The sequence below is a fragment of the Bison bison genome, unplaced genomic scaffold (genome assembly GCF_000754665.1).
Source record: "Bison bison bison isolate TAMUID 2011002044 unplaced genomic scaffold, Bison_UMD1.0 scf7180017864471, whole genome shotgun sequence".
In the NCBI taxonomy this organism is placed as follows: domain Eukaryota; kingdom Metazoa; phylum Chordata; class Mammalia; order Artiodactyla; family Bovidae; genus Bison; species Bison bison.
This window is the reverse complement of record NW_011495032.1, coordinates 19,755,412-19,767,220: the sequence shown is the minus strand read 5'-3', so window position 1 is coordinate 19,767,220 and position 11,809 is coordinate 19,755,412. Positions and strand designations below refer to the sequence as shown.

At 38.6% G+C, this 11,809-nt stretch overlaps 1 protein-coding gene across 5 annotated transcripts in view; it reads left to right on the top strand.

Moving 5' to 3' along the window:
* The window catches only part of ANKRD44 (ankyrin repeat domain 44), a 314,767-nt gene that overhangs the window by 291,003 nt on the left and 11,955 nt on the right, over positions 1 to 11,809 (top strand). For all 5 annotated transcript variants that reach the window (XM_010860893.1, XM_010860891.1, XM_010860892.1 and 2 more), the window contains 5 exons: positions 2,797 to 2,884; positions 4,812 to 4,929; positions 6,023 to 6,239; positions 9,767 to 9,854; positions 10,447 to 10,530. In XM_010860893.1, the coding sequence (XP_010859195.1) occupies positions 2,797 to 2,884; positions 4,812 to 4,929; positions 6,023 to 6,239; positions 9,767 to 9,854; positions 10,447 to 10,530 (595 nt within the window). The remainder of the gene's footprint in view (positions 1 to 2,796; positions 2,885 to 4,811; positions 4,930 to 6,022; positions 6,240 to 9,766; positions 9,855 to 10,446; positions 10,531 to 11,809) is intronic.

Below are 11,809 nucleotides of genomic sequence, written 5' to 3'. Positions count from 1 at the left end.
TGCCACGGCGATAAAGGCTGTAGTCCAATGGAGCCCCCTAGTGGTCAACAGGACTCGCTCCTTTTGGGTGTCCTCCGTGCAATTCGTTGAGAAGGTGCTGGCTGTCATTTGATTTTATTCTCCACAAAATGTCTGCTGTGCAGAAGCTTTAACCTGTGCTTTGAGAATCTGCTTTTCCAGAATCTTTTGCAGCTCATTCGAGAGGCCAATTTTTTTGTTCCAAATCCTGAGAGTACTGTGAGGAACAGGATCCAGGATGGATTTTAGAGGGTTTGGCGTAGATAGTGGTAATGACAGTTGTGGTCTTTGAGCAGCATGAAAGATGACTGTCACTCATAGTCAGGGAGAGGCTGAGCTAGTCTGAGACAAAGCTGGGTTTGGCAGGGCGCAGCAAAAGGAAATGGTAGCATCTTTTTGCTGGAAGGCAATTGGGGGAAAATGTGTGTGGGAAGCCGAGAATTCTAGTGTAGCCACACTTTTAAAATAAGGGGGAATTATATTTACTGAGGGCTATTAGCTAAGTTCAAAAAAGCTACACACGCCCACCTCCCAGCATCTCAACTGCACCTGCCCAAGAAAAACATACTACTGTAGGAATTAGTTTGCTCTCCAGCATCCTGGATGTGCTCAGTCACTTCAGTCGTGTCCGACTCTCTGCAACCCCATGGACCATGGCCCGCCCAGCTCCTCTGTCCATGGGATTCTCCAGGCGAGAATACTGGAGTGGGTTGCCATTTCCTTCATACTGGATGAGTGATACGAATTAGATGATTTTTCCCCTTTTTTAGTTTAGGCAAAAATAAAAATCCTCGAAACTATTATGATTATGACTATTTGAATTTGAGCATACCCCAGGAGATAGTGGAGGACAGAGGAACCTAGTGTGCTACAGTCCAAGGGATGGCAGAGAGTCAGACGTGATTTAAGGACTGAATAACAACAGCAGTTTAAAGAATATCAAATTGATATAGAAAAAGGAATCAATCAAAATATGCTGTATTTCATGAGTATTATAAAATAATACCACCTGCAGTATTTAGCTATCAGTCCTCTGCTAATTATTTTCTTTTAAGCATACATTAAACCTCTTGCACATTTCACCAGTGCTAACAGACTTAATGTAATTTTTAAAACAAAAAGCAAAAGAGCAACAACATTTCTACAAGATTTCCTCCTGAGGTACATAAATGGGATGTTGCTGAGAATTAGCTGAATGCAATGATCTACAAAATGTGGATATTATCCCTGTAGTTAATTTGAGTGGTGTTGATGAATGTGAGCTAATTCTAGTATGTATTGTCCCTGAAAAATGTGTCGTAGTTAAATTAGCCTTCTCTCGTGACTGGCATGCAATAAAAAGGGCTGTAAAACACAGCTCTAAGAAGAGCCTTTATCAACCTAACATAGCTGCATCTATTCCCTTCTCTCTCTACAACCATAACAAGGTTAATGCAATGTATTTTATGGTGTTCTTATTGTTCAGAGAGGAGAGAAGGTCACGTTCAGAATTTTAAATATATTTGTTCGCATCCTACTCCCTGAGTAGAAAATCATGTCTTTTGCAAGGCTGTGGGTTCCATTCAACAAGCTAAAGGAAAGTACCCTACCCCAGGGATTATCAGCCTGGGAGGTGCTTCCTGACCCTGTGACACCAGGGTCTTCTTCCTAAAAGAACATCTTGCCTGGTGCACACAGAGCTGGGTGAGTCCATGGGTTCCACCCCAGGCAGTCAAGGCCAACGGAAGATTTGGGCCACGCTTCCTGCCCATTGCCAGTTCCCACCTGGGCAGCTGAGTGAGGAGGGGCAGGGCCTGCTGCCCCCAGTCAGAGCTCAGCAGGGGAGAGAGAGGGGAGCAGAGGTGATAGAGGGTGGGAGAAGGCAGAGAAACAAGGGCTTTGATATGAGGAACTTAGACGGAGAAATCCTCCAGCCCCTGGGGTGAGGAGCCATCTGTGAGTCTTCTGGGAGTGCCAATCAGCAGTGAGCCAATGGCTAACATTGCCAGCTTGAGGTTTGACTTAAAGTCACTAGTCATCAGTCAGAATGTCTACCTCAGAATGTGAAATGATGGGGATAAGAAGCAAACTCTGTTCCCATCTCCCTTCCTCCCCTCCTCTGCTCCCCTCTTCCCTCCTTCTCTCTTCTGCTCCTCCCCTCATTCACCTGCTCTCCTCTCCCTCCTCCTCTGCCTTCTCCTCCCCCTTCAACCTTCTTTTAAAAAGAGCTTGAGGTGGACTGGACACAGGAAGATTGTACAGAGTTGGGAGACTCTCTTAGAGGAACAGAAGGGTTACCCAGAAAGTGGAGAGAGATGATCGGTTCTGTAGGAGTAGATAAGAAAGGATGTCCTCTTTAAGGAAAAAAGCGTCTATACAGCATCCAGGAAAGAAAGTTAGATGAGAACCACAGTGCCCTGATAGGAAGAAAGTGGAGATGGGTTGGTAACAGACGTATTGCCAGCTGTGCCCAGCAGCTGGCACTAGCTGGACATGGGATGTCCATCAGCAACAATTCAGTTCAGTTTAGTTCAGTCACTCAATCTTGTCCCAGCTCTTTGCGACCCCCATGGACTGCAGCATGCCAGGCCTCCCTGTCCATCACCAACTCCTGGAGTTTACTCAAACTCATGTCCATTGAGTCAGTGATGCCATCCAACCATCTTAATCCTCTGTTGTCCCCTTCTCTTCCCGCCTTCAAGCAAGAATTGGAAACCACCAATTTGAAGTCCAAATAAATTTTATTTCGGAAGGATCTATATGGTCTGTTAAAAGAATGTCCGTTATTTTCTTTTTCAGTAATTAATGGTCACACGCTGTGTATGCGGCTATTACTAGAAATTGCAGACAACCCAGAAGTTGTTGACGTGAAAGATGCCAAAGGACAGTAAGTGTTCTCACACCTGGGGTTGACATTTCAAATCACAACTGATCAGTTAATTTGTTAAACAGCTAGGAGGTCTGAATGCTGAAATTTGGTGTTTATACTGGGATGAAATTGATGGATGAGGGTCCTAGAAGAATGAAGTAGCTTTGTGCTGGAGTATATATCCAAGAAAAATGTGTGTGTGTGTGTGTATCTTGATGAAAAAGGGCTAACTTTTTATATATGTACCCTTGTTCTTTGGCTTTTTAAAAATATTTTCTCATTTGTTCCTTTTTTCTATTCACTTTTACCCTCTTCTGAAGCTGCTACCATCTCATTTTTAAAATTAATAATGGAATAGGACAGACCTCAAGATGTTATCACCTCCATAAAAATCCTTCATATTTTTATCCTTCTTGTGTTATTTTTCCCTGAGTATTTTCCATCTGTTAGCCTGTTCTCCCACCCAGTCTTCTCTTACGAATAGGAAACGCAGAGCAATAAAGCACTGGTGACTCACCCCAGATATATGAGTTCATGTTGAAGACAGAACTGGGCCTCACCTCCTGGAGCCCAGCACTTGGGTCTTTTCTCTGGACTTGTCCTCCTTTTCTTTAAGGCAATGGAGCTTTGTTCAAATGAAATACTGAACCGAAATCCAACGTAAAAGACTATAAAAGTAGTTCACAGTTGCTCTGATGGAAACAAGAGCATCTCTTATATACACACATTCCCTGCTCAATTGATACTTGGCCAATGCTGCATAGTTCTGAAAATGATGGGATTCAAGTGAGCATTTTAAGGTGGAACTTTGCTCTGCCCTACTCATACTGATCATTCCACTGCCACCATTCCATGTGGTCATTAGAGACCAGAGGCACATAGCTTGTTCCAGGTAGTAGAGAGCAAATCGGGGACACTCAGAAAATACTAAGCAATTGTCAAAAAGGGAGAGAGACTGAGAAAGAGAGAGACAGAGAGACAAAGGGAGAGAGGAAGAGGCTCCCACTGGAAGTGATGAGTATTTTTTAATCTTCTTTTTAAAAGCCCATTCAGATCAAAACCCACAATGAGGTATCATCTCATGCTGAGATGATACGGTCAGAGGGCCGTAATCAGAAAGTCTACAAACAATAAATGCGGGAGAGGGTGTGGTTAAAATGGAACTCTCTTACCCTGTTGGTGGGAATGCAAACTGGTACAGCTACTATGGAGAACAGTGTGGAGACTCCTTAAAAAACTGGGAATAGAACTGCCATACAACCCAGATATCCCACTGTTGGGCATACACACCTAGGAAACCAGAATTGAAAGAGATACATGTACCCCAATGTTCACTGCAGCACTGTTTACAATAGCTAGGACATGGAAGCAACCTAGATGTCCATCAGCAGACAAATGGATAAGGAAGTTGTGGTACATATACACAACGGAATATTACTCAGCTATAAAAAAAGAACTGCATTTGAGACAGTGCTAATGAGGTGGATGAAATTGGAACCTATTATACAGAGTGAAGTAAGTCAGAAGGAGAAACACAAATACTGTATATTAACACGTATAGAATTTAGAAAGATGATAACAACAATCTTATGTGTAATACAGCAAAAGAGACACATATGTAAAGAACAGACTTTTGGACTTTGTGGGAAAAGACGAGGGTGGGATGATTTGAGAGACTAGCATTGAAACATGTATATTACTGTATGTAAAATAGATGGCCAGTGCAAGTTCAGTGCATGAAGCAGGGCACTCAAAGCTGGTACTCTGGGACAACCCCAAGTGATGAGGTGGGGAGGGAGGTGGGGGGGGGTTCAGGATGGGTTAGCACATGTACCCATGGCTGATTCATGTCAATGTATGGCAAAAACCATCACAATATTGTAAAGTAATTATCCTCCAATTAAATTAATTAAAAAATAAAAGCCCAATTTCTCTCTTTTCCTAGAACCCCACTAATGCTTGCAGTAGCGTATGGACACAGTGATGCTGTTTCATTGTTACTTGAAAAGGAAGCAAATGTAGATGCTGTTGACATCATGGGCTGCACAGCTTTACACAGAGGGGTATGTACATCTTCCTTAGCTTTAGTCAAGCAATTCTGTAGTGAACTTGTTTCTTCTTTTTTTTTTACCTCCTTATGAATTTTTAGTAAGAAGATTGTTGCCTGAGATAACCAATTAATCTCAGTCAGTCAAAAAGAAATTACAAAATCTTTTGCAAAGATAAAATAATGGCAGGTACTCTGAGGTTCTGCTCTTGAGTTGCCATGTTTGACTGTGATAATAGATACATGAACACCTATTGTTGCAAGACTTGGTTCTGCTTTCTGATTGCATGCACATCATAGGAAATTTGCAAAAAAAATCTTAAAGCACAAATAACAAAATAGTAATCTCTAGTAATCTTACCTCCTGGAGATAACCACTTTTTGATATATATCACCAATCTTTTTTCTAAATATAGATTTGTTTTAAATCTTAAAAAGAATACTGAAGATGCTATTTGGAACCTTTTTTTTTCTTATAGTATATCAAGTACCTTTGTCCATATCACTAAATATTTTTCTGCCGTATCTTTTTTAATCCTGCATTGTGTGCAGGTGTTGTAATTTATTCTGATGCTTACCTAGTTTTGAGTAACCACGCTATTTTTAATTGTTCTTTATTACAATGTGGGCCTATTTACCACCTGAAGTATGTACTCTGCTGAAATAAGTACACTGTGTGTAATTCTTCATAAACACCTGCTGAACTGTTTTTTAAAGTATATCAAGAAATCTAAATGAAACAAAAGCAGAAATCAGGAAATTGTTATTTAAAGATGGTGCTGACCACCATGATCAATGACAAGAAGAGGAACTCTAAATGTTTAATGCCATAATCATAGATCTTATTTTAGGTACTTTTTGTGTACTTCCTATGGGCCACACAGCAGTCTGGGAGCCTTTACATATCTTATTAGTCCTCACAACAGCCTATGAGGTCATTATTACTGTCCTCATTTACAGGTGGGTGTTTTCTGAAGTAGGATAAGAGTCTTTTCCCTTAAGACCTGGGCATTATGTCCACTTACTTTGAGCCTAACCCCACTTGGTCAACAACTTTGCTTGCTGAGTCTTCTTAGATTTGTGTTGTGTTTTTAATTGTAATGCTTCAGATTATGACGGGACATGAGGAATGTGTGCAAATGCTGCTGGAACAAGAAGTGTCGATTCTGTGTAAAGATTCCAGAGGGAGGACACCCTTGCACTATGCAGCTGCTCGTGGCCATGCCACGTGGCTGAGTGAGCTGCTCCAGATGGCACTTTCCGAGGAGGACTGTTCTTTCAAAGACAACCAAGGCTACACGCCACTGCACTGGGCTTGTTACAATGGTGAGTTAATTGTCACTTGACTGATTCCAGTAGACTTCCTATCCCAACACTACTGTGATCTCAAAGGAAGTGAGAACATAACATGATGCTGTAACCAAGGTATCCACTCTTTCTGCATTCAGATACTGCAAAACAAACAAAAATACCTTTTTTAGAAAATATTTTTCCCTCCGTGGCTACCATGATGCCATATTGGAATGAAAAATCACTTCACACTTTTTCTTAACCAGTAACATGTAACTCCTCATCAGAACTTCTGATGAACTAACTAGTTTAAATCAGGCTTTCTTTTCTATATGAGATAACCAGGGATCCTACAAGGAATTGAAATAATACAGCTAAAAACAACCAAAACAATATGATGTAATAATGTCACAATTGACAGCTGGTAGGCACATGATTTATCTTTCAGCATTGCATTTTTATGTCACGTAGTCCCATTTATTTAGTTATACTTGCTACTGAGGAGATTTAAAATTCTGTGTTTCACTTATTTGAGTAGAAAAAGTTCAATGCCTGATAATTGTTACATTTAAAAAATACTGAAGCCTCTAAAGTAAAATTAAGTCATTTCGAAACTCACTTTTTGATGTAATTTGGTATTTATTTTTCATAATTCTCCCTTGAAAATGTAAATCAATATATATGTATGTACATCTTTTTTAAAACTAGAATTCATATAACAAATATTCTATAACTTTTCTTATTGTGCACTCAACATTCTATTGCAGATAACCTTACAAATAAATATGTATCTATATACATTGATCTTGTTAATAGTTGAATATTTTATATCAGATAAATAGGTATAGACATGCATGAATATGAGTGTGTATATCAGAATTTAATATTTATTCAACCAGATCCCTGTTGATGAACATTCAAATTGTTTTTAGGCTTTTTTTCTCATTACAAACAGTACTGGAGTGTGTATGTTCATATCATCGTACTTTATTCTGTTAGATAAATTTCCAAATAAAATAATAAATAATAAAATAAAATAATAAATTTCCAAATAAAATAAATTTGTTGATGAGGGCTTGTATATTTTTAAACTTTAATAAATTATACCATACTGCTTTAGTATGGCATAATTTTTACCCCACCAAATGTAAATAAAAGCTTTTGTTAGCCCAAGGTGATGTCATCTTTTTAATTTTTGTCAATTTGAAGGACCAAAAAAGGGTATCTCATTTTATTTTGTGTTTCCTTGTCTAATTGTGTACTGATTTATGTATTTGCATTTCCTCTTCTGGAAATTACTTTTTCCATCTATTGCTCATTTTTTCCCTATTGAGTGGTTTATCTTTTTTCACACATTTGTAGGAGCACCTTGTCTTAGAATATGAATCCTCTCTGTGTTATGTGTGTTGCAAACTTTTTTTTCTCAGTTCACTATTTGTCTTTGCTCCTTGTTAATGATATCTTTTTCCATGTAAAGATTTTGAACTTTTGTGCAGTTGAATCTGTGAGATTTTTTCTTCTATGGTATGTAGGTTTACAGTCTTGCTTAAAAAGATCTCCTACCTCTAAGCTTATATGAATATTTTCCCATGTAGTTCTGTTGTTGTTCTATTGCTAAGTCCTGTCTGACTCTTTGCAACCCGGTGGACTGTATTAGCACGTAAGACTCCTCTCTTTTCCACTGTCTCCCAGAGTTTGCAAATTCATGTCCATATGTTTCTTACTGTGCTTCTGTTGTTTTATTTATCCATAATCAATTCTTCTATTAAAATTTTCACTTAGAAACTATGATTATTGGGTCCAGAAAAGTTTTATGGTGCTCTAACTGTATCAGTTTAAGATCTTTCATTATGTTTTTATTGTGATCCTCTTTTTTTCATTGGTTCTGACCTCAGTAAGAGTCAAATTTTCCACTTTTGCAGTTTGGTTTTGTTCCCTCCCGGCCATTGGAGGATTGTGATTTTTTTTTTTTAATTTACTTGCTAATGGGTAAGGTCACCCTAAGCCCCATGTGAGTTAAGCTGCAAGATCTATCTAGCACTGGAAAACCTACAGGAGGGGGGTGATGGAGTGCCAGTGTTGATTATAACAGCAGGTGGCAAACCTCCCACAGACCACATTTTCTCCCATGTGGAGTTGGATGGGGCGGGGGTGATAGGTCTGTCTGTTCTAAGACCTCTCCAGGTACAAGCAGGGGAAGGGGAGCAGGCCTCTCCTAAACAATCCACTGGAATCTACACTTCCAGTGTAGTCTTCCAGATTGGAGGTTTAAGCTCCCCTCTTCCCAGAATCTCTTTCACTGAGCACTTTGAAACACTGAAAGTCATTCAAGGATCCTCAGTCCTACCTACACAGACCTTTACATTGAGATTCATATAGCCTCCAAGAAATGGTTTGTGTAGGTGCTGCCCCAAGCTAGGTCCTTCAGGGAAATTCATAGTAATAGAGAGGTTGAAATGTCTGGGAATATTTGAGTGACAGTTGGATATAGTTAGAAAGCTAAACAGTATAACTGACATAAAATTAGGGGATTTGTATGTTCATTACTTCATACACTTCTCAGTCCTCCTAAAAGCAAAGTTTCACTTTTTTTCTCTATAGGTACAAAAAAAGTTTGACTTATTTTAGTACTTAAAATTGTTCAATCAACATAATTCTGGGGTAGATCAGAAGAGAGCTCTAATTTAGCACATAACTCAGCCAAGAAGAGGTTTCCAGGGCAACAATCCATATTCCAAAGCCAAATAGCTTTACCTTCTTGCCTTAACAATTGTATGAGAACATTGCTTCACAAACCTCATGTAGGTCCTTTATCAAGTAAATTTCCCATCATCCTGTGACATCAATAGGGCAGGTGTTCCTTCTCCGATTTTTTTATATGTAGGAAATGGAGGCTCATAGATCACATAACAAGTAAGCTCACAGAGCTGGGGCCTTACTTAAATTCAGTTGATTTGAAAACTACCTGCCATTTTGTTGAAAGTAATTATTCACATTTGTTCATCTACTCACTAAAAAATACTTAGTGGGTCCATACTATTTGTCAGGAACTGTTCTTCAGATCAGATCAGATCAATCGCTCAGTCGTGTCCTTGGTACCCTTTTAAATACCATATAGTGTTTTACAGTCAAAGCCCTTTAACCTGCACTATCATAAGTACTGTTTTTTATCAATCACATCTTCCTCCCTTCCCTAGGGTGCGTAATTATAAGTGAACCTATTCATCTGGGTAAAAGGGAAATTTTCTGCTCTAAATATGGACAAACTGAGGCATACCTATGTTAGGCACCTGTCTACTAAGAGCTGTGAGTATGGTAGAATTGTTCCGATTGCAGATGAGGTCTCTTTCTCGTCATTGCTTAATTTATTCATTATGTCTCAGAACACCTATGAACATAGTTAAAAACATTTTGACATTTAGTGAATTTTATTCCATGGAGAATGATCATTCAGCCAATTCAGGAAAATTCATGGGCCAGAATTCAGTACTTAATGAAAAAATAGATTTCATTAAACAAAGTTTCATGTTAGAAGCTCCCTAAATTCTTTTGGTTCCTTGCAGGTAATGAAAACTGTATAGAGGTACTTTTGGAGCAGAAATGCTTTCGAACATTTATCGGTAATCCTTTCACTCCACTGCACTGTGCAATGTAAGTAGAAAAACTGAAAGTTAACGGTGTGGCTTGAATTCTTTAAACCACACCTAGAGAAAGGGCTTTTGGCAGAAGGAAAACACTTTTAGATTATAGATAAGACCAGTATATTCCATTTTGCTGCTAAAGGCAAATAAGTCTGATATCAAAGTGTAGTATCTAATGTTAATGATTTTTCAGGAGCTTTTTGTGAAGTAGCGTGGTTCCAAGGTGGCTCACAAACCACCCAGGGAAACGGTAGGAAGGGGTGGACTGAGAAACAGTACCCACCATGTGAAGAGCTCTTCAGGTGTATCAGTAGTCACGCTTGTCTGCCAAATGCTAAAAATAAGTTGGGGTTAGCAATATTATCCCTGTGGATAATTAGAAAGACATTTTATTCCAGGAAGATTTCATATATGGTAATTTTCCAATCTTCATAATGTTGAAATTCTTCTTTGGTAAATGAAACTTTTGCTCAAATTTTGTATCAAAATTTTTAAATGCATCAGATTATTAAAGATACAGTGCATAGAAAGATGGAGTAGGAGGGGATATATAATTTTTTAGAGAGCAATATTTTAAATTTTTAAATCTATTTTCATTTTAGAATAAATGATCATGAGAATTGTGCATCATTGTTACTCGGGGCCATAGATTCCAGTATTGTCAATTGTAGAGATGACAAAGGCAGGTAAGTGATCCTAAGAGCATGGCTCTTGTCTGTTGAATCTTAGCCTTCTTTGTGGCTCCATAGTGGCCAAACATCTATGTTTTTGATTGAAAAAGTAATATATATACATATTTTTTAAAATTAAGTGTAATAAATGACATATAAAGAAATTATCCTCTTAGTCCAAAAGCCCTAGCCTCTTCTACTGAGAAAACTACTTAAAACTGTTCTTTCTAAATTTTTATTTTCTTCCAAATATTGTATATAGATAACTACATAAATATATAAAAATATATGTGTTTATATTCTTTTTATACAAATGAGAACATTCTATATTAATGTTCTCCTTTTAACATATCTTGGAGATCTTTCCACACCAGAACATATATATTTACCATATTCTTTTTAAAGCTTCATATTATTCCATTTACTGGATATGTTATAATTTTTTTTTTTCTAATTTTATTTTATTTTTAAACTTTACATAATTGTATTAGTTTTGCCAAATATCAAAATGAATCCGCCACAGGTATACATGTGTTCCCCATCCCGAACCCTCCTCCCTCCTCCCTCCCCACACCATCCCTCTGGGCCGTCCCAGTGCACCAGCCCCAAGCATCCAGCATCGTGCATCGAACCTGGACTGGCAACTCGTTTCCTACATGATATTTTACATGTTTCAATGCCATTCTCCCAAATCTTCCCACCCTCTCCCTCTCCCACAGAGTCCATAAGACTGTTCTATACATCAGTGTCTCTTTTGCTGTCTCGTATACAGAGTTATTGTTACCATCTTTCTAAATTCCATATATATGCGTTAGTATACTGTATTGGTGTTTTTCCTTCTGGCTTACTTCACTCTGTATAATAGGCTCCAGTTTCATCCACCTCATTAGAACTGATTCAAATGTATTCTTTTTAATGGCTGAGTAATACTCCATTGTGTATATGTACCACAGCTTTCTTATCCATTCATCTGCTGATGGGCATCTAGGTTGCTTCCATGTCCTGGCTATTATAAACAGTGCTGCGATGAACATTGGGGTACACATGTCTCTTTCCCTTCTGGTTTCCTCAGTGTGTATGCCCATCAGTGGGATTGCTGGATCATAAGGCAGTTCTATTTCCAGTTTTTTAAGGAATCTCCACACTGTTCTCCATAGTGGCTGTACTAGTTTGCATTCCCACCAACAGTGTAAGAGGGTTCCCTTTTCTCCACACCCTCTCCAGCATTTATTATTTGTAGACTTTTGGATCGCAGCCATTCTGACTGGTGTGAAATGGTACCTCATAGTGGTTT